We start from the raw sequence: 24,334 nt of genomic DNA on the forward strand, positions 1-24,334 counted from the left end.
GTATTTTACTTACGTTTATTCCTCGTGTCGTATCATTTTATATTTCACTTTAGTCGCTACATACAGTTTGCCGTTGATTTTTTTCTTTCTTTTCTTTTTTTTCTTTTTTATATCCCTCTCTACTTTGTAGAATAAAAATATAAGGGAAAAATATTATTATTTCGTTTGATCGTAGCTTATAAAATATTATAAAATATCACGTACTTTTCTAATCTTTACTTTTTGAATATCGAAGAATTTTCGGCAACGATTAATAAAAAAAATCTCGATTCGAAATGGCAATTGCTTCGCGAGATCTATATCGATCTAAAAATCAAAATCATATACGTAACATCATATCCATCATTATTTTTAAAGAACCATTAATTGAAATATAGATTAACAGAGAAAATTTAGAGAAACACATTTTTTTTTTTCATCATTCTCATTAAACAATTTAATAATTAAGCAGTATTTTCACGCGATAAAATAATCGATGTATAAATGTCGGCAAAGTTAGTAATTACAGTTTTTTATACACAGTATCGTAAACGAACGAGGTTGATTCCACATATACCTTAAAGCGTACCTTAAAATGAACATGCCTATGTTTAACTCCGCAACATTCTCTCGTTCGTTTGACGCACATCGAGCTATGAATATTTCATGATTTCCGTGCACACGAAATGTCCTTAACTTTCATCAATTTTTTACCATTTCTTTGCGTTCCAGCCATAAACTAAATCGAATAAAAAAAATTTCAAAAACGAAATTAAAATAAATCGACACGATTTATCAACACGTTCGTAAAGATTTTCTTCAAATTGGATAAATTGTTTCAAGTGCAAAAAGCTACATTAAAAAGTATTTAGAAAGTTTCAATTTTATTCATGCGATCGAACATAGAAATGTGTAATTAAATATTTACATTTCTTTTAAAATAAAATAAAAGAAAAACCGCATCATTTTATCTAAATTTAACGTAAATATCAAATTAAGACGTAATAAATTATACGTCTACACAAAATTATTTTTTCTCTCAATTATGATAGTTAAAGAAAAGATCGACGCGATGAAAATGATACGATGAAAAAAAAAAAAAAAATTACATCGTAGAACAAGCAAAGAGAAGCAGAAGTAACAGATTTGCAGACCGCCTACATCGTCAAAAACAATAGGTTGATTTTATCCACGAAAAAAATCCACGCACGCTTTGTTATTTTTCTTTTATTAGCGATTATGAAAAACAATGTTTTATAATGTACATTTTATCGAGTCTTGTTATTCGTACAATAATAACGTTTGAATCGTTATTATAAAATATATATTATAAAATACGTAATTTTGCATATCATCGTACTATTATACGTTAAAATCTTATAATCTCATTGGATGATTTTTTTTAGTATATCGCTATACTTCCTTTGTTTCACAATATAATAATAATATAACAAATATAACAAGCATCTAGCGATATCTAGCAACGATATCGCGTTTATAATATGGAATCGAGATGAATCTGATCTTTAGCAGAGGATTAACAATTTAGTAGTAGATATTATAACGCAATTTTGATAGAAAAATATATTTTCTTCATTCGCGTATTAAAACGCTTAATCACCGAGATTCTAATTATGATTCAAAAACGCGAATGATAATTGAAACACTGGTCGCATGGGATTGCGATAGAGAAAGAAAGATTCGAACGCGGATCAAACCGAAAGATAATTTTCCACGTTCTTTGCACGCCCTTTGACGCTCACATCCGTCTCTAACCTACGATCGTGAAACAATATCCCGTGGCACGTGCATTATCGCCACCTACTCACACCTCGAGCAATTCACGTAGGTGTCCGACCAGCGCACGAGTTACACTCGCGTGAGCCAATCAATGATTTTGCAATGATCGCGATTTTACGACGATTAACTGCTTAATTGCGTTTTCACACGGTCAATCCACGATTTATATATACGATATATATATATTTATAGAGAGAGAGAGAGAGAGAGATCAATAACATGTTCCATTTTCAACAAGTGCTCGGATTTTATGGTAAACCATAAAAAGAAATAACATGATGTTTTCATGCGTATAAATTCGACCCTTAACATTTCACTGAACTTTATCGATTTGATGGAAGATCACGAGTGAAGTATTTTACGTACGAAGTAACAATAATTTTAATATTTAAATATGCTTTACATCAAAGATACGTAAAACTCGAAAGCTATTCAAAACTTTTAGATATTTTCCAAAATAAATAGTAAACGCTGATAATTGATCGATTATGATATATAAATTAAGAGATATAAAACATTATTAAACGTTTAATTCACGTATCATATTGTGATTGATCGATACTAATTTGTTGAATAATAACACATTGCGTTATATACTAGAATCAATGCGAAATTAATATATAAAGATATCTAATTATAATATATATTATAATGTATATTATTGCGTGTATCAACGTTTTTCACTGCAACTGACTAAATATTATAAAATATTACATTATTGTTCCTAATCTAATAACTATTATAGAGAATTAGATAGAATTAACTCACCTCTTGAACCCAAGCTTGCTGCTTGATCGGTGCATCCGGTGCAATAGCCACTCTTCCGGCAGTTCTTTGTTTGTATTCGTGCAGAATAGGAATCTTTGAATTTTTATCTCCCGATGATAGAACAACTTCGCGTTCAATCTGTAAATTAAAAAAAGATCGTATTGTTATTTCGCTCATTTTTTTTTTATTTCTATTTCTCTTCTAAACATTATTTACGTTTTAATTATAATCCATTTTAAATAAATAAATTATAATCAAATTTATACAAAGGATAATAAAATCTAAATAAAACGTTATAAAAGAATCATAGAATCAAATGAAGATTTTTAAATAAAAATATATTTCAAAAAAATTCTCGAAAAATTTGTCTTACGTTTGAAAAAATTTTAACTGTTTAAATTATTTTCAATAAAGTTATAAATGTAAAATTAAATATATTTTTTTATAAATATAATATAACTTTATACGTAATCACTTTGCTTATACTAAAGTACTTTTAGTTTCTTAATTAATAATATATTTGTTTCGATGTATTTTAAATTTTCCCAACTTTGTAAAATAATATTGTCGAAGAAAAATCAGTATTGATACCGATAGACGATAGACACGCGTTAAAAATACGAGTCTTTTACGATGACAACAACCGATAGAGATTTCTTTCTCATCGTAAACGTCGATCTCACTTCCACGACGTTCGTTCAATTTTTCCAAACAAGATCGAGAACAGGATCTGGAAGTTCACGAGCACGACTCGCGAACGAACCTCTCGTATATCTTTGCGTGCATATACATAATGACGCGTCTAAAAAGAGGTGTCACTGAACTAAACTCGCCTTGAAATCGCGATTCGATCTCTAAATGGAAAAACACTAAGATCGACATCGGTGGCATTCGATCTTTTTACCAATTAACTTTTATACGCGTGTTATAATTTGTGAAACGGATTCATCGTTACGCGTGTCAAGTATTTTTTCTTTTTATCTCGTTAGAAATATACGTAGTTTGAGAAATTGTTCGGTTTACCGCGGGATAATAAACTTTTCTTTCGGTTATTTAAAAATTAATTATATTGTCCTTTATACGCTCTAGATACGGAAACGAGACGGAAACGGACCGGTTTCTTTGTCTCGCTTCGTTTAATACAAATTTCAACCGCAAATTGTGTTGCGACGTTATTATCCTTCCCTATGTTCCCTATTGTTCAATATGGAGATTCATTTCGTATTGAAAATCTTCTATCGTAATTACACGTATAAAATGATGTCATTTATCATATCTCTATCAACGGAATATTTGTATCGTGTACTTGATTCTTCGAGTAATTCGGATAATAGATTTTCAAATAACAGAGTGTTTTGTATCGTATGTATTATCGTATATTATTGTATATATTACATCTGCGATTTCCGCTTAATCGTTTAATATTATTTTAACTATCTAACGCTATTATCCACTTATTTAAGTTCTTAAAATATTGCCGCACACCAGACAACAATTGCATTTAATCATTTCTTAAGCATCGTGATTTCATAAGTAAACGAAACACCAGAAGAAACTCGTTGTTGAGAATACTCACTCAAGATTTCACGAAAGATTCTGTGAATAATTCGCAAGCATTTAAACGCAAGATACGTACGTAATACGATTGTCGATTGATGCAACAAAAGCTGCGGGAGGACAAATTTGTCAAGTCGGGAAAATAGAAATATATGTAGGACAAAAGTATGTCGTCATCGACAATTGTTCCGATTTGTTCTCGCCTCCGGGAGGGGGCGAACCACGAGGAAAAGTGATATATCTAAACGGCTATCGCAACCCCCTTCCCAACTTCCGGTAAACGGTACGCAAGTATGATGCCTCCTTTGTCTCGGCTCAGAATCTCTGAGAATTTTCCCAAGAACGTAACCGATGTACAACGAACTGTTACCGAAGATTTCACCGAACCACCATCTTCCACGCAATGCTTCACCTAGAATGTGGAGCATATGTCGGGCCTTCTTCGTTCGTCTCACAACTAACAAACGCTATATTCTGTACTCATTTAAATCTACGCTCCTTTCTTGCTCCCTCTCTTCCTTTCCTTCCCTTTCTTTTCTTTTATTCAATTTAATTTAAATTTAATTTAACTCAATATGTTGCTCTCCTTATTTATTTTCTATACTATTTATATACGTAAAATCTTTTTACGTTTTACAAACAAATCACAAACGTTTTGAAAAAAAAATTAAATTTTTTGAAATAAATATAAATAGATAGAAATAAGTAAATTTTATTTTTTCCTAACACTCCATTTAAAAGAAAACTCGTTAAGAAAATAACGAGTGAATTCGATCGTTCTATTCAATCGTTGCTATTGATCTTTCTCTATTTCAAATTATATAACGAAACAAACGTTGCACTTAATCGTGATCGATTACCCAAGATACATCACGATATATCGAAATATCGAAATATTAATTAATTATCAACGATATATCGAAATATTACAGGAAATTGTACGATGAATTGTATGAAGTTCAATTAGATTATTAATAAAATAATTTTATCTTAAATAAATTTTTCATATTATTTAAAGAAAATTTGATTTATCATACGCCTGTTTGATTTTTAAATTAAACTCTATAAGAATGATGAATAAAAGTATATATATATATATCGTTGAAAATTTTTATAATATGTCGAATGATATGTTTAATCAGCACGTTAAATATCGTTCTTGTACTTCCCGATCTTTAATACGTTTAAATAATATCATTTTAACTAGAAGAAAGAAACAGAAGAATGAAATATTGAATGAAAAATAATTTTATATAACGCACAAAAATACATTTAAAAAAAATAATTTAACGTATCTCTCTGTAAATGACAAACGAAAGGTTAGGTAGACCCGTATCATTTCCCGTTAGTCGATGAACGATGAATAAAAGTGAAAGGAGAAAAAGAGGGGATGGAAGAAGAAATAATGGAAGAGATAGATATTAAAAACAAGAAACAGAGATATCGAGCTAAAAAAATTAAGTAGTTGACATTTTGATATAGAAATATAATATCTTAACGTCCGATTTAAAATTACTTCCAATTTATTGTATCTTGAAGATTATTATTGATTATAACATCAACTTGACATATGAGATGAGAATATTTATTATTTTTTATCAAAAGCATAAATCAATTTTAAAAAATATCAATTTTAGACACATATATGTATCTTAAAATGAAAATATTTTCGAATAAAATCAGACGAAGAATTTAAAATGTAAAGTAACATTCTCTCTCTTTAACATATATTCTCCTTATGAGATAAATATATCGTCAATGGAACTAGTCAATGCGTCACTTTTAACGCCATTCTTATAATGGGATATATAATAAAAATATCGTTTAGAAAATAGATTCTTCGCGTTAGAAAATCACGAATATGTTACAACGATTATGCAAATGTATCTAATTAAAATCTGGAACAAGTTTGTAATTTGTTTCGAGCGATAAATCAATGGAAAAAAATTACGATTAATTATTCAAACATGATCGCTTAACAAAATAACAATTATTAGTGTTTATATTATGAATTACAAAAACGAACACATTATTCTCAATTAATAATATTATTTGTATACAACAAATATTATCTATACTTTAAATTAACTTTATACTCGCTCATCTAGATTCAATTATTAGAGAAAACTCATCTAGAAAAAACTAGAAATTATTAAAAAATTTATCCTCGTATTAATAATTATTAATAACGATTTTGATGTATTGTATTGGAATGAAATAATAAAAAATAAAATAATAAAAAATCTATTTATTTAAAATATTTATTATGTTATATTTTAACGAAATAAAATTCGTTTCATTCTCGTATTCCCACGAGTTAATTATAAAATATATAATTCAAATTAATATTATTTCTTTATATAGCTTGTTTTTTATTTATTGGCAATTAAAAATTAAAATATAATCTAAAATCTCTCTACACGATTTTTTTTTACGCAAATATTTATGAATATATATATATATATATATATGACCAAAAATGTAATAATCTCATAGTCGTAGATAAAAAAAACTAAGGTATCAAAGATTACGATTCGTTTATTTCGTCTATCTTATTGAAAAAAAGAAAAAAAATCTTTCAAAATTTATTCCGTCTATTTTTTAATTAAAAAAAAGTTTATCCGCGATATCGAAAAAAATGAAAATATCGTGTTTTTCATTTATAAAAATTAATTTGACGAAAAGATGAAGATTACTCGCGTATACGACAATTTACTACTATTTCGAAAAAATTCTGTTGAGAAATAAAAAATGTAAGAAAAGATTACGGAACAGTCTCGTAATTATCGATCAAAAGTGCAAATTCATTGGAACAGATGAAGCCACGCTATTGTTAAATGATTATTCCAAACATCTGAACATAACGGAAACATGGAATTAACGAATCACGGCGATCTAATTTTCATTAGTTTGCCGCATTCGAACGAGTTTTCGAACGAGTCATCTCACGAGTGTTCCCATGCGCAATTTGTAAAGAAAACTCGCGCGCATTTTTCTCACACGCATCCAAGCACCGGTTTGCGTACGGTCGTATACACAGGGATCGAGTGGTTGCTTATCCTCAAAGAGAAAGAAGCCCGAGATCGAAGAAGTTGATATCAGAGGAGAAATGGAGCATTGAAGAAGAGGGGTGGATAGAAACGAAGGGATGGAGGGAGGATACGGGAATAAAATGCTTTCATTCCTCTTGAAAGGAGAATGTCAAAGCGCTCTTAAGAGCGTCTCTTTGATATACTTCTACACGATCAACGCGGAACATCAAGGAGGATATTAAATTCACGCGTTTTGCTTGTCTTCCCTATGGAATTTAATACGTCTCTTGTTATTACGTTCACGTTCGTCAAAAATTTATTCGCAAAGCTTCGCGACCCAATGCACATCCTACGGATAACTTTGTTTCGTTTTCCATTTCTCATTATCCGTATCACGATCCACGTTTCACAATTTCCATCGAAAAATTGGTCATTTTTATTTTAGGAGAGAAAGTTAATAACGTTTCTCGTCTCATCATACGATCGAGATCAGAACAAAGCGTTATAATGTTTCGTATACACAATCGTATTGCATCGTATTGTTTCTAATAAACATTTCTCCGTCATGGAATATATCGCTAGCTGCTTGATATTCCTCGACAATTGTTTCGCAGAATCGACTTTGCGCCCGTATTTTTATCGTACGGTTCTTTGTCCATCAACGGTAAGAGACAAGCGAACGAGTCGTTGATTCTCGGTAGAGCGCAAGAAAAACCGAATACCTGTAAAATTACAATACTAATTACGTAGTTTGTTCTAGCATCCGTACAATTTGTTCGCACGAAAGACGATACACGTTTCGAACAAGTATCTTTCCTTCAGTTTTGCCAGCAAGTATGGCAATAGATTCTTCTCATAGTTTTTCTCAAATAATTTTTCTCAAATGTAATTTTTTTTTCATATCATCATCGTTAATGCATTACAATTAGTATATTTAATATAATTATTAATTTAGTTTAATTTAGTTTAGTTTTTTTAATTTCTGATTTTTCTTCGTAATGCAATAGACGATAGTAGACGATATTATTATAATGATATTTATAATTGATGCAATACAAAAAATATAAATTGAAATTAAATATGCGAATATTTTTTGAACCAGTTAAATATCACGTATGCATTTACTATCTATTTGTATCTAAAGAAACAGCAAAAAAAATATATGACTGAATACGAATAAAATATATTCCCGATGCGACATTGGACAGATGGTTGATGACGAATCAATTTTACTTCCATGACGATCGATTTAATTAAAAAACCACAATACTTTGGGAAAAAACTTTCAAACCGATTCGCTTATCGGCAATTAAATTGATAATATAAATGCGCCGCAAAATACATTCTGACCTTTATTAATGATTATTTAATTTTTTTTTTCTTATGAAACTTTTCATTATTTTTATTCACTTATTTATTCGTTATCACGTAAGACATTTTTAATTTCATACATTCATTTCATAGTCCATATATCGTACGTCATTTTTAAGAAATAAAAATCTCACATATTACACAAATACATTCATTTCACAGTCCATATATCGTACGTCATTTTTAAGAAATAGAAATCTCACATATTGTACAAGAAGAACGCATCATTCATATCGAAACACGTAGCGTTTCGAACCTAGCTTCTACATATGTCTATATGTCTTCGCTTTTTTTGCGGCTACGTTTATGCATAACCATCATCTAAGCAATACTATATATACGTGTATCTACCTGCCACGTTATCAGCAGAATCCGTTGTAAACAACTACGAATCCTCATGAATCCAACAATGACCTAGATCGGGAAAAATCCTATCTGAAGAAATATAATAGTCCGTGAATATCCGTCATTGCTCAAAAGGATTCATATAAGAGAACTTGCACAGTCCTATCATTATTTCGACGATAACGTCCAATTTCATATTTATATTCGCTACGTTTCGCTATTATAAACAACAGATAAAGTAGCGAATATCTAAAATATTCAGCCTAGATTTTGATTCCTCAAAAATTTAAACAAGATCCGACTTTGAGCGTAGAGAAAAACCGCAATTAAAGGGAAAATTACTTGATTTCAGAATGACGATATCGAAAGAATAAGTAGAAGAAGAAGAAGAAGAAGAAGAAGAAGAGGAAGAAGAAGAAAAGAAAGAAGAGGAGGAAGAAGAAGAGGAAGAAGAAGAAGAGAAAGAAGAAGAAGAGAAAGAAGAAGAAGAGAAAGAAGAAGAAGAGGAAGAAGAAGAAGAAGAGGACGAAGAAAAAGAGAAAGAAGAAGAAAAAAAGAAGAAGAAAAAGGCTAGAAAGTCGATGCGAAGACCATACCGAATAAAGCGCTACGTCTTGACTTCTAACCGTGGTTTTTTTCTTTTTCTTTTTCTTTTTCTTCTCTCTTTTTCTCATCGACTCGAGTCCAGTCACCGTACACGAAGGTGCATCAAAGTCCACGACTGGAATCGCCATATTCAGCCCGTTACACCTCCGGAACCCGTCGCGTTATCGGTGGTAGTAAAATTGAACGGCGGCACGCCTATGCGCCACGTCTATAACAAAAGTTTCCAGAACCGGTGGATGCTTGTATATGGCGCGAAACTATGTAACTACCGTGGCAATGCACGCAGACACGCACGTTTTTCGCGCACGTGGAATTAATGGACACGGTGCATCGTTAATTAACACACCACCACTGGCCGTGACTACGCGGTTGCATCGCACGGAACCGCCTACATTATTCTTTCTATGCTCGTGCTATTCTTGCGCTGTTATATATACAAGGTGTGCTGGAAATCCCGTTCAAACTCGAAACAAAAGTTTATTACTTTATTATTCGTGTAAACGTAAGTAGAATGATAATTTTTCGTGAAAGACGTGAAAAATCGATCGGAAAGATATATAATTGTCGACCATTATTGTTTTACATTTTAATTTTTTATATTTTGATCAAATATAGCGAAATAGAAACATCTACGTTAATTGTTCGACGAAAATCTCGATTATATCCCTATAAAGAAATAAAAAACATATAAGATTAATCCATGATTCTAAATGAAATTTTTATTTTATCTTTATAATAATAATAATAATAAAATAGAATAATAAAATTTAAATTTTACATTAGAAGAATATATTTAATAGAATTTGAAATTGCAGAAAAAGTAATAAGAAAATGTTATTCTAAAATCATTTTTATACTATTAAAATACGTAAATTTCTTTTCATATGTAAAAAATGTTTTAGAAAAAATGTAGTTAGAAAACATAATAACGAAGGAATTATTAAACATATATCTATATATATATATATATATTTCACATACATATGTACTCCGATACGGTTCGATGTGCTTTGTAAGCACAAGTAGACCGAAAAGATTAAAAGTTTGAACAACTCGCTATAATATTACGTACTTCTTTCGTTTATAACATATCTTTCGTTTCTTAAAATTTACAATGTTTCTACATGTGTGGAAAAATATACGAAGAGTTAAAAATACAAGTTATTCAATGTTGCAATCAATATATTAAACTCGAAGTCTAAACTCGAAATTAGTAGCTAATTTTTCTTTCGTAAAAATTTGATTTTTGATTTTTGTCTTGTTTTATTTACATCGAGCAACTTTTAATCGCAACCATTTATTTTACGCGATAAAAATTTTAATCGACAAAAATGAGATTTGAACAACTCGATGTCGATCAATTTACTCGATTCGATCGAAAGTTGGCGAAACATGGCTTAACGAAACGTGAGAACGAAATGTTACATTTAAACAAAATACATAATTTATACTTGGTTGGTTTAATATCGGTATATTGATCTCGATATAGTTTTGTAATTACCGTTTCTTCTAGAAAATTGGAAACATCCCCATGTTCATGTGTATAAATGTATTCGAATACACTTACCGGAAATTTGCTGCTATGAGTCTGTAAGTTAGCAGGCTGTTGAGTCTGACTCGAGCTCTGTTCCTCTCCGTAGAGTGGTGGCATCCTGTATTCCGGTGCAACGTTCTGTCCGGAACTTCGAAGTTGGCTCTCGTCTAACGTTGTGTTCCTCTCCACACCGGAAACGATGGTCCGTGACGATTGCTCGGCTACCGTCTGTATCCTGCTATCCTGTTGCCCGTTCTGAATCTTTTGATTGTTCGGCACCGGTTTCGGTGGTGGTACAGGCTTGTAAAGCCCTTCCTCATCTGGAACGAATATTTCGTTCGCGTTTATTCTTCGCGATACACGAATGCAGAGATAAAATAAAAAAATTGTTTAATTTCGATTTTCCATATAATTCAATTTCTTTTATCCAAATTGACGATCAATAATATAGTGTATAGTATTGGATATCGATTTCCGTTCATACCAATTGTTTATAACTTATGGAAAAATACAATATTCGAAAATATTTGCAAATAAAATGCTTATTATCAAATATATTTATAAATATACTAACTATAGTCGGCTTTTCTTTATTCGTTCGAATAAAAGAAATGAGAGAAAACGAAACGAAACGAGAGAAGAAGGAGCGAGTGACTCGAGATAGCGATAAATCATCAAAATAGTCGATCGATCGACAATCGTTATTCTTTAAAATTTTGCACGCCGTCTATTTTTCCCCTCTATTACGATATCTCACATCGAATACCTTGGTTCAAATTCTGTCGCCTCAAACGATTCTCCTGCTTCACTTTGCGAACCGTGGTGGCCATCGCGTGTTGGCTGACCATTTCTGAAAAATACTGTCGCAAATTCCCACCAAAATCTTGTTTTCATTCACATTTCACGAATACCTCGCTAATAAGCGTTCCACATCTGTATTGTCGCTATAGCTATTGTTATTTCGTCGAGTTTCCCTTTCTTTTTTTCGCATTCAACGCTGCGATTCCTTCTTATTTTATTTTTTAATCGTGGAACATCCAATCGTGAAAATATCTTCCATCTCGTCTTGAAAATGCTGAAAATCAACCGCCAATCATACAACTAATCGGTGAAACGAGACTTCATCTTACGGTTTTTCAATTCCTTCCTTTTCGTAATTGAAGCCCACCCTCCGTTTATGCCTTACGATCGAGGTAAACCAGCGTATTTCGTTCTTTGGTCGAGAATCAGGACAAAGTCTTGATTAGAATTGCACAATTTCATTGTGAACGTTGCAAAAAGAAAACGTAAAACGATGCAATTATCATCATTTGTGTCTTTATTTTTTTTTTTATCGTCCACCATATTTTAACACGTCTTTTTTAGATTTTATAAAAACGTTTCAATGAATTAAAATGTATTTTGTATTTATATATATATATATATATGTATGAAATAAATAAAAAAGTAATTCGTCGAAAAGTAATAAATTTTCTTGCAAATTTGAATTCTTGTTTAATTTCGTTATAGATCATAATCGATAGAATCGAGGAAATTTCTATCATTCCTAAAATTGGTTATACGAACCTGTTTATATTTAATTATAAAAGAAATTCTACGTATAAACAAAGTTCAACTTGTAATTTTAATTTCATAAAACTTTTCGATAAAACTTCCGAGCAACGAGTAATTGAATTTTTTGATTAAAAATTTAGCACACTTTCTCTATAAAAAAAAAAAAAAAAAAAAAAGTTTGAAACGTAATTACAATGTATCGTAGATTTTTTTCTAATAGTTTCATTTTAAAAGATGTTTTGTGATGTTTTTTCCTATCTTGAAAAATTGATATATTCACATTATTCACACGTTTTGTCATCTCCTTTTTTGTAAAATTCTTCCAAGAAAATCGTCTCGATAGAACAAAGAAAAATCCATTTCTTTGGATTCTCTGCAAAACCGCGATGATCCTTGTGAAAGAGAAACGCGTGTCACTGCACTATTTTTTCGTAAAATTTATTAATTAGCAAAGATGAAAGCACAAAACACAACTGGTGATCTCAATCTCGATTCATCACTCTCCTGTTTAAGATCGAAAGAAACGTTAGATCAATCCGATCTAAGCACGATCGAATAGTATATACTCGAACGAGATCGATCGTTCGTTCCTCTTTCACCGAAGGGGGAATTTTTTTTCACGTTTGGCGATCGAGCCAAGTCGCGATATACGCGAGTTTCTCCGGTTCTTGGACGAGTTTCTTCCGTACACGCGTGAGTCGCGAGCGGGAATGTGCGGTGGCTGTGGTGGCCGGGGGAAAGAAACGGATTTTCCACGCGAGCGGAACTCCGCTCGGCCCCTTCTCGCACCGACTGAAACGACTCAAACTTTCCATTGAGCGAACGTCTGGTTCCGCCGTTCTGACTTCACTTCCGGTATCGTCCCACCACTACGAATCAGAAATCATTATAGACGGGAAAGTGGGAGAAGGATCGTAGAGAAAGATGATCGGGGGGAGGAGGATCGGGATAAGAAATGGAGAAGGACAAACGTTCGGGGATAATTTATTCCGCGTCCATACGCAGACGGGCTCCGCGTCCCACGAATATCAAGCTGTTCGTTACTCCTTCCTTCTACTTACTTCGATCATCCTTCGTTTCTACGCTTCTACTTACGTTTATCTAATTTTTTTCTTTCGATACTCCCTTATTCTCGTTCTTCTTACGCGAAATTTTTCCCAATTTTCGAATAATTCGATGTATACGAACGTTGTTCGATCGATTCTAGAAAAGACGAAAACAAAATTGATAATAAACATGGTAAGTTCGCGTTAGAACGTTTCTTCGCTCAGTTTACATACTCTCTATATATTCTATGATCATATGTATATTCTATGACGATTACGACAAGCCACGCGTCAATGTTATTTTACGCATGAATGATTCGATATTTCGTTTCGACAAATTCTTGCACAATTTATTGTGTCTCGAAAAAATTAAAATAATTAAAATAATTATATTTTAATTATTAATATTCGAAGTCACTGTTAATAATTCTTTGTAAAACACGAAAAACACTTTCTGGTCAATCTAAAAGTGTTCCATTATTATAGATAAGTAATTATTCGAATAATCTTAATGATTATGATATTAATAACTTAAAAATATAAACTATTTATTCTTCGCATAAATATAATAAACATATAATGTTATATAATAAATATAATAATACGTATACTCCGCTTATATTTATTCGGTTAACAAGGATCATTGATCTAAGTATTTTATTTTCCTTGTTTTCCAATGCAAAATTGTTTTCTCTCTACCGAGAAAATGATATAATAAATATTTATTAAAATCAGATTATCTTTACGAATATACATAATCTTGTATAAAATATCTAATGTGACATGATATTAAAAATATAATCAATTATATATGAAGAGAATTCCTTCGAATTTTAATGATATTTATTTCTGAAATAGATTTTTATCAAAATTTTTATTCAAACGATGTGATATTATAAATAAAAGAATGAAAATAAAAGGAAAATAAAAAAATATTTCTATTCCTATTCACCCGATACATGTTATCATATAAAAATATAACATTCTTTCTTCATTGTTTCAAATTTATCGTGTACAGTGTATATAAGTTAATATTATCGCAAAAATGCGATAAATGAATCATTAATTTTTCCATATAATAGACAACGCAACGTTTAAATAATAATTTCGTATAAAAGAAAAAAGAAAATAAATTTAGAATCAATTGGAATAAGAATTAAAATATTAATACGAATAATCGTGCATATTCGTTCGTGTAACACAAATTTTAAAAATATTTGCCGTAAGTTTTGAGCATCGTTGTGGAAATTTATTTTTATATGATTTATACGCGAGATGTTTCGCGTATGAACGAGGTATGAAGACAAATATTAAATAGGCTTGTAGTTTGTGTAGTGAAAGTACTATTTGACTATTTAACTTCATCGTTTTCCTTTCTTAAAAAACGCTATTGGTGATTCTCCAACACTATGAAAATCCACCGTCACCGTTTTCTACGATAAATACCTTTGAAAAGAATCTTATAGAATCTCGTAGATTCCTTCGAATATTATCCATATTTTACATAATATTTATTTACGTATGAAATTTTGCTAATTTTAACTTTTTGCTTACAATATGAATATATATCCATCCATCGGCAAAATTATAATTTTATTTACAAAAAATATTTTAATTTCATTTTTTATATTTTATAAAAAATATATTTTCGATTATATCATATTCGTAATTGAAAATATCTGTAGCAGTTGTCGCCATATAAATCGTTCACTCTCGTTTGAAGGGTTTGATTTCCATTCTAAGAGCATCGCGGCTTCGCTCTCATACGTGTACTTATATTCGTCGGTTTCCTTCCTAGAACTTTCTTATATCGGATACGTAAAAATACGTATTTTATAATATGTATACGGAATAATTTCATCTATAAATTTTAAACGATTACATACTTTTTTTTTTCAGAAACTTTACGAAAAAAATTAGTGATACATCTCCATATATTTCATATTACTTTCTATAATTTTCTACAAATAATTTATTAATAATACATTCTATATATTTTTTATATATTTTCAGTTCTATTCGAGTAAAAAAAAAAAAAAAAAAAAAAAAGGAACGAAAATTTAAAAATTAAAAATTTTAATCCTTACGCTTATTGAACGATGAATCGTATTCCATCAAGATTATTGTAAAATTGTGTCTTACGAAATTAATAAATTATTCTTCGTACTTTTGATATTTTTAACATTTACAACATTTAACAGTTACCAATATATTTTTCACGATCATACTTATCGAGATGTATCTCATTAGCTAAAGATCGATTATTGAACCAACTGGTATCGCCTACTAAAACTGGTTGTATTATTATCTGTTCTTTTTGTAATTCTACCTGGAACTGGATCTGCGAGTATTTATCATTACTAAGAAGAGGACCGTAAAACTAATAGTTTTCTTTTAAATCTTCCTTGCATCGCATTACTCGCATTGATATTTCCTGTTTCGGTATCAAGGGACAAAAATACATAAGATAGAAAACTTTGAAATATATTTTGCTGCTCTTAACAATATCGGTCTTTAAATATCAAAATATTGTAAGAATACTTATATAAGTGTACAATTTTTGCAAATTTATTACGAAAAATTGTAATTATCAACCGATTTGTTTTTCTTCAAAAACAATTTATTATTATTATTATTATTACCATTATTATTATTATTATTATTATTATTATTATTATTATTATTATTATTATTATTATTATTATTATTATTACCATTATTATTATTATTATTATTATTATTATATATTATTATTATTATTATTATTATTATATATATATATATATATTATTATTATTATTATTATTATTATTATTATTATTATTATTATTATTATTATTATTATTATTATTATTATTATTATTATTATTATTATTATTATTATTATTATTATATATTATTATTATTATTATTATTATTATTATTATTATTATTATTATTATTATTATTATTATTATTATTATTATTATTATTATTATTATTATTATTATTATTATTATTATTATTATTATTATTATTATTATTATTATTACCATTATTATTATTAAACGATAAATATAAATATAATTTGTTTCATTTAAGAAGGTAAGAACAAGGCAAGGCAACTAATTAATGAAAGTGCTTTAAAATCGTTTGATACAAACTTTGCTCTAGATAAATATCAAACTTGAAGATTGAATCGATTGGACAAAAACATTTCCATCTTTCACGTTTCGTTTCGTCTATGATTTTTCGTCGATCGTCCATGATATATTTCCACACATTGTTGCAACCATGAACTGTAGAAAAGTAAATGGGAAAAGAAGAAGCGCATCGCATCCAAATGGCATTTGACGCGTTCTTTAACAGCGAATAAAGGTCGTATCGCATTACATGTACAGATACATGCTAGTGTCATTGTAACTACATGAACGCAATCAGAATCGCCGATTAATCGTGACGATTGTCACGTAAAAATATATTTCTCGAAAACGCTTGACCTTTCGTGACGGTGCGCGTAGTGTGAATCCGCCCTAACGCCGAGTTGTTACGCGACGTTATCGAGACCCTGATCGGCTACCAATGCCGCGTTCCTCCGCGTCTGCGACGTCCATCGCCTAAGAACAATCTTCGTATTTCAAGTGTGTGCGCGTGCTCGAGAAACGATCATTCTTTAACAAGATTTGGCATTTCTTATTTCAAATCGAAATAATTCTTTCCGATAAACATATTTGCGAGTAAATTCCAACTAATTTTCTTCCTGAGACCAATTATTTAACTTTTATTTCAAATATTTCAATTGATGCTATTCAAATGCGCGCGATGAAAAACGTTCTAAATTAAATTTTGTTTTATCTTGTGACGATTACTTGTAAAACGTAAAAAAAAAAAAAAAAAAAAAAAAACGTTTTAAGGAGTTACAATTTGTTCCAATTATCTGAAATATCTTGTATAATTATAAAATAACGTATACTTTATATTCCCATAGTTTTATAAGTTTAATAAAATAAAATAATCACATTTTTTTTTCGAAAAATACTTCAATTTTCCAAGTATTTAAAATGTATCTCTATCATTTCTAATTCAAATAAATACTAGATTTTAATTGTCGAAACAATTTTATCGATCGAAGATTCAGCGTAAAAAAACATACATACATAAAAAAATACATCCACGTATAGAATTTAAAATATTTATTATTCAAAATATAATATTCAATCAGATATCCCATATACCGTTAAGTCAAAATATTTTATGAAAAACGTACAATATTATTTACGTTGCATGTAATACTTTAACAGAAATCCGTCATACATGTGCATATAAATGATGTATTGTATTTCGCGTATGATATTAATAATACACGAAAAATTCGTAAAAAAATAATAACATAACAATATAGAAAGCTTGGGAATAATCAATTTCATTTGAATTTATAATATAAAATTGAGCAAATTGATTAAGATATGAGAATATGAGTCATACGTGTGAAACAAATCTTATCTTTTGTATATTCTAAGATCAAAAAAAAAAGTGTAATACATTCATAATATTTGAACTTCTAAACTCGTATATTCATATAGCTAATCTTTCCTCCCTCTCCTCATTTTTTAAAAAAAGTTCTCTAAATATCAAAAAATGTGAATAATCTCGGAAACTCGAAAAAAAAAAATGACAACGAAGACAAAATAAACAAAACATTCTCACGTTTATAATATATATAAAAAGAGAAAATTAAAAAAAGAGAAGAAAAAGATATCTGAAAATTCGTTCGTGCATTTTTTTTTTTTTTTTTTTTTTTTTTACATAGAGGTCTATGAAAAATCGAGTTCTATATTTTTTGTTATGTCCAATTTAAAAGAATGTAAATTCTAATAAATGTATGCATTGTATTCAATTGTCGTAACGACCACCCAATGGCAAGTTGAAAAACATAAAGAAACGGTTTATAAAGTAACCGTTACACAACGATAAAACAGCTATTACCTTATACTTTTATACGAAAAAATGATTATATTCAAAACCAGAATTTCTTCGTTTGATCATTTAACGAAAGGAACAGTCTAATTAAACGATTCGTCATTTAAATACATTTATGACGATTATTTCTATAAAAATTTATTATCAAATAATTGAATCATTAGATTGATTATGTTTTATTATGTCATCATCTTAAATTTTCCTTTAATACTACGATTTTAATATCGATCCATTGACTAATCGCAAAAATGTATATATATATATTTATGTATATTTCAAAGTAGCTAAATCTTCAAAATTAATTCGTATATAAAAATATGTTAGATCAATTTTCAAATTTCAAAAGAAAAAGAGATAAAAACGATAGATAAAGTCATTAAAGAAAGGGGGAAGAAGGGAGGGAGGGGGAGGGAGGGGGAGGGAGAGAGAGAGAGAGAGAGAGAGAGAGAGAGAGAGAGAGAGAGAGAAGTGGAGAAAAGTAGAAAATTTTAGAAAAATTTACGGGAAAAAAGAAATAAATAAGAAAAAACATTGTGCGGTGAAGTCTTGGCAAAAAGATCTTGTCTTGAATCAATGAAAGATCTAAATTCGAAGGCACGTTTCTTCCTATTTACGTTAGAAGAGAGAAAATCAGGTCGTCTGATTCCAGAAAAGAAAAAACGATGCCAGTTGACAGTGGATAACGTACTATATAGCGAGTAATACGTAGTACGCGAAGTACAGTCCGTGAGAAAATACGTTTCAGGAAGAAGAATGTAGAGAGAAGAGACGCTAAGAAGGACGATAGGTGGGTCGAAAACAAGCAAAGGCTAGAGTCGAGCACGAGGAGACCACTCAAGCGATTCAACCATGCGTGCTTCCCTATATTCGCGAGCGTTTTACAGGTGAGCTCGAGTAACCACGGAAAGAACCTTTCACGAGTATAGAACAACGAGAAAACTGGCCGAAGAAGAAAAAAAAAATTACGTACATATGATATATGTCTTTTTCAATATCGATTCTCACTTTTCATCCTACTATTCTTCTTTTTTTCTTCTTTTTTTTTTCTTTTTTCTTTTCTCCGAAAATTCCATTTCTACGTTCGCTAATATTTTCAACATCGATTCTTCCCAATTCTTAATTCACTCTATTCTTTGTTTTTCGAAATCTTTGAAAAACTTACGAAACGTTACATCGCATGCGGTTGTCGATCACCTAAGAAGTTGGTATGAATATGAATTTCCTAATGTTTCTACGGAACGGTTAATAAACCTCTTGCGTGCAAGTCAGTTGCAAATGGCAGCGAAGCGGATCTTCTGCGCTCGCCTTCGAGTTAGGAAGAAAAATATGTAAAATGGAAACACGTAAGAATTCTTTTGGTGAAATTTTATTGCTTTGGAACGTGTTACGACTGATTGAGCGTTAATGTCGGTATGTAATGATTCCCACTATGACGATTAAGCGTACAATTATTTATTTTTCCTCTTAAATTAATATCGTAAAATTTGGTATGGATGTCTGCTATACACTTGGATGAAATTTATATATTTCAAATAATTGTAATTTCAAAATAATTACTTCGAATAACGTTCGAACATCATTATTCGATAATTATTATTTTATATGTTATTACTTTATTACTTTTTTACGTTCATCGTATGTATCGGCAAACCAAGGTTCGTTAACCACGTATGAAATTCCTGTTCACTTTATACTTTGGTATTTTTATCTCTGTTTCGCACGTTTCATTTCAATATATATACGAATATACGAACGTACGAATATGTACGAACATGTATATATATCGATGCGATGTATACAGCATATCGATATAACAATTTCGATTCACGAAACGTCATGTATCGATGGATTTTGCTATATTTCATTTATTTATAATATAATTTATCTTATAAAGGGAATAAAAATTGTTCGCTTTCTTCGAATTTAATATATTGAATTCAACGTTAAGATAAAAATAGTGGAAATCGAGAAACAAATGTCGGCAAATCTTATGTCGAAAAAAAATGGATCTGATTTTGTCGTTTTACGCATGGGAAACTGTATAAATTTATTCGACATAGATTTAAATAATGCGCGTATTTCGATCTTTCGATTCATTTATACATAGATATTTGATAAAATTAAATTTAAAAGTAAAGCGAAATAAAAATATTATGTAAAAACATATTACGTTTATTTATTCAAGGTTATCTTGAAAATTTCCAAATTGGAAGGGAATTTAGAAAACAAATTTAATTACGTGGCATAAATTTAAATCGTGGTAATCTAAAAAGTTATTAAAACTAATAAAATCCAAGGTGTATATTATTATCCGTTTGCATGATATACTTACAAGTTATATTTGGTACTTTAACTACGTAATTATATTCGAGGTCGGTCGATCGTTCTCATATAGGTAGCGATACTTATTTCAAATTACACTTAAGGATCAAAAGTAGTACCTTAGACACCTTATATTAGGTACGACACGTATACATTTTGTTTTCGTTTATAAAAAAAAAAGAAAGACAAAAGAAAAGAGAAGGAACATAGTTGACCATCTGATAACCTTGATTTGAACGAAGATTACCCTACATAAGGTCAATGCAACTTGTTCTTAAACTTGTTCTTCAAATTGGCTAAAAATAGTATCTATTATCCTATTATTTTTGCTTGAGGCAAAAAAGTACCTTTTTCAAAAAAATTTTATTTTTTACGTTTTTTTATTTTATTTTTATCAGTATTTTAATAGGAAAGTATAAATATAAACATAAAAAGGAATCAGAACTCGAAAGAATTGCGATATTACTATTGCAAATGTCATATTTGCACGTTATTTAAACAACATCATTTCTAATGATTTTCATTTCTCTAAAGAAATATTTAAAAAATGTTCCTTTGTAATTTTTTAAAAAATTAGGTTTGAACAACAATTCGATTTACAAAATCTGTCATAATACCGTTTAACTGTTTAAATATTAAACAGTATAAAAATTTGTAAAAAAAGAGAAGCTGATAATATATTGGAGCAAATATTGGATATATATTGGAAGGAACAAGTAGGTAATAAAATTCATTTAAACACTTAAACATTATCCCGCTAACAAAATTATCCCATCCTATTGGTTTCCCGGTTCATTCTTCTTTTCAATCCCTTTTGCTTTCTCGCGCTTTCTTTCATCTTGCTCCTTATGTTTCCACGCGCCATCCTGAAACCATCGCCTCTCGTCGCATCTTGCCGTCCGTCCACCTTCATACAAACGCTCTTTGAATAGCGTCTAGTTTTTGCCAGCCAACTAGTTTTACCGGGGGAAGGGGGTTTCATTCTCCTCTATCGAGGCCGCGTCCCTCTCTCCTTCTCTCGTGCTGCACCGCCACCGTGAGAATGAAAATCCTTCTTCCAGCGTAAAATTAACCATGCGACGTGGAAAGAGAGAAGCATCGCTAAACTATTTCAATTGCGATCTGCATCCTACGAATTGTTATTCTTTTTCTTTTCTCATAGTTTTTTTTTTTTTTTACGATTTTTTTGTTGTACGATTATAGATCTTTAGATAAAATCTTGTACCAACAATGATCCAATTTTATTTTCAATTATGAGGTTCAAATTCTTCCACAGACAATTACAAATATATATCATTTAATATATCTTATTAGTTAAAAAATATTATACCTATATTTTAAAAATTAAAAATTAAAATTAATAAATTTATGAAAATTAATAAAAATTAAAAGTTATAAATTTCAACATGTAACAAATATTTCGATAAATATAAAAATTGGTTGAACAATATTTGTAAAAAAAAAAAAAAAAAAAAACATAAAGAATAGCATTAAACTAGGCTAGATAGAAGCGTACTTCTATCTCTCAAAATATATAAGAAAAATTATGTAAAAAAATTAATAAACAAGACGCGCTAAGAAAGAAAGTTTATATTTTAAAAGAAAGCAGTTATCGCCAGTTATGATATGTATCTGATAAATGTTTACGAAGCTTTATTGAACATTAGTTAAGCTAAGGATCCATCGAAACTTCGCTTCGCTTCTGTTATAGTCAATTTAATTTGTACGATATCATTTGGTTAGATCTTCTTTATATTATCGCATAAATATTTCATATAAATATTTCATAATTCTTTTGATATTTCCATGTTTCTATCTATCTTGTTTAGAAATCGAAAACATCATGTGAAAAGTGGCTTGAAAATTATTACCAATTATTGCTAATTGTTGACATTCTTCTTTACTTTCACGTTGCTTTATTTATTTATGTTAATTTGCGATAATTTTACATAAATTATACGTAAATAATTTTATCGATTTCTCGATCATTTCGAAATTATACATTTATCCATTTATATTCTCTCATTTAAGATATCGCGTTGATTTTCGCATTTTTATATATATACCTTTCCCTTTATCCCATTTAGAAATAAAAATATACATATAATAAAAATATTTTATTATCGTATCAAAAGGCATAATTAAGAATATATATTTTTTAACTTTCTCAAATATATTAAAAAAATATTCATATTATTCCATATTAACTATATTCGCTTTAAATATTTCGTCGTTCAACGATCTAACATATCATACCATCGGTCCAAGAAGCGAACGAAGAAACGTCCAAGTTTTCCGACCGGCTTAATATTAGCATCGGAGAAAAAGAAAAACGCCTCCGTACCAGTTTTACAAGCTCCCATTTCTCGATCCCTGTTGCTCGTTTTCTCGACAATCACAACACATACATCACACAGTTATTTATTTTTCCTTTCTAATCGCGAAAATCACTACTCTCCGCTGTAATAAACGATCGAGTTTCCTCGTCCTATCGTCGGATCATCTGGTAGTTTGATCCTTAGAACGAACGAAAAATTCCCTTCCTTCTCCCAAATATCCGTTGCGTCAGTTCGAGCGATTTTCTTCGTGGAATCACGAAGCGTATTTTCAACGATATCGAACATCTGTTATTTTGCCTGTCTTCATCTTCACCGTAACGCGTATCAACCGTTTTGTGGATAACTGTATAACACCTTTGTCTATCTATCCACCGACCAACTATAAAATAAAGCCACGATGAACACAGCACATATCCTTGTCCCGCTAGATTTGCCCGAAAAAAAAAAAAAAAGATAAATCGGCTAAATTCTTAGAGAATCGTTCCTTTTCTATTTTTTTAATTCGTTTTGATATTGAAAATTACTTCAACGCGATAACTCATCTATCGGAAAGTGTATTTACGAAAGATATTATTGATTTGAATTTAGCCATCTTTTAATTCTATGAGAAACGAATCAAACATTTTTTGTATTCATCGATCGAAATATTTTTGTTTCATATAATAAAGAAATATAATAAAGAAATAATGCCTGAAATCGGTAAAAAAAACGGTCAAATTTTATTCAAAAGTAAATTTATAACATGTACACGATATGATCCAATCGTCATATTGAATCGAAATTTTAATGAAAGATAGGACTTGAAATATAATAAAATTTTAGTCGCGAGTTTTATTAGAAATCGTTAGATATATTATGCATTGAATAACCTATGCGTCCATGAATGGATTATCATTTATTTATAAACACGTAATATTGATTGATCTATCCAATATATATATATATCTATATTCGATCGTTCAAGAATTGTTTTATATTTTATTTTCGCTCAAATTTTTTTGCGGATAGGTACCAAGTGTGGTGGATGTATAAGTTTGATTGATATTTCCGTAAAAACGGAAATGGTAGAAAAACGGTGATCGACATTTTCATACGTATAGACAGCATTTAACATTTTTATCA

The 24,334-nt window shown here is 29.8% G+C and overlaps 1 protein-coding gene across 7 annotated transcripts in view; it reads right to left on the reverse strand.

Annotated features, from left to right (window-relative positions):
• The window catches only part of LOC100865201 (uncharacterized), a 55,439-nt gene that overhangs the window by 18,061 nt on the left and 13,044 nt on the right, over nt 1-24,334 (reverse strand). For 3 of the 7 annotated variants that reach the window (XM_012487689.3, XM_012487692.3, XM_086914190.1), the window contains exons 1-3: nt 11,759-12,338; nt 11,026-11,312; nt 2,548-2,685 (exon numbers count right to left, since the gene is read on the reverse strand). In XM_012487689.3, the coding sequence (XP_012343143.1) occupies nt 2,548-2,685; nt 11,026-11,312; nt 11,759-11,840 (507 nt within the window). In that variant the 5' untranslated portion in view covers nt 11,841-12,338. Of the gene's footprint in view, nt 1-2,547; nt 2,686-11,025; nt 11,313-11,758; nt 12,339-13,641; nt 13,750-24,334 lie in introns of those variants that run through there. The other 4 variants (XM_086914189.1, XM_031917073.2, XM_086914191.1 and 1 more) reach the window with 3 other exon arrangements.

The sequence above is a fragment of the Apis florea genome, unplaced genomic scaffold, assembly GCF_048593485.1.
Source record: "Apis florea isolate Af1SG1 unplaced genomic scaffold, ASM4859348v1 contig_3585_pilon, whole genome shotgun sequence".
Taxonomy (NCBI): domain Eukaryota; kingdom Metazoa; phylum Arthropoda; class Insecta; order Hymenoptera; family Apidae; genus Apis; species Apis florea.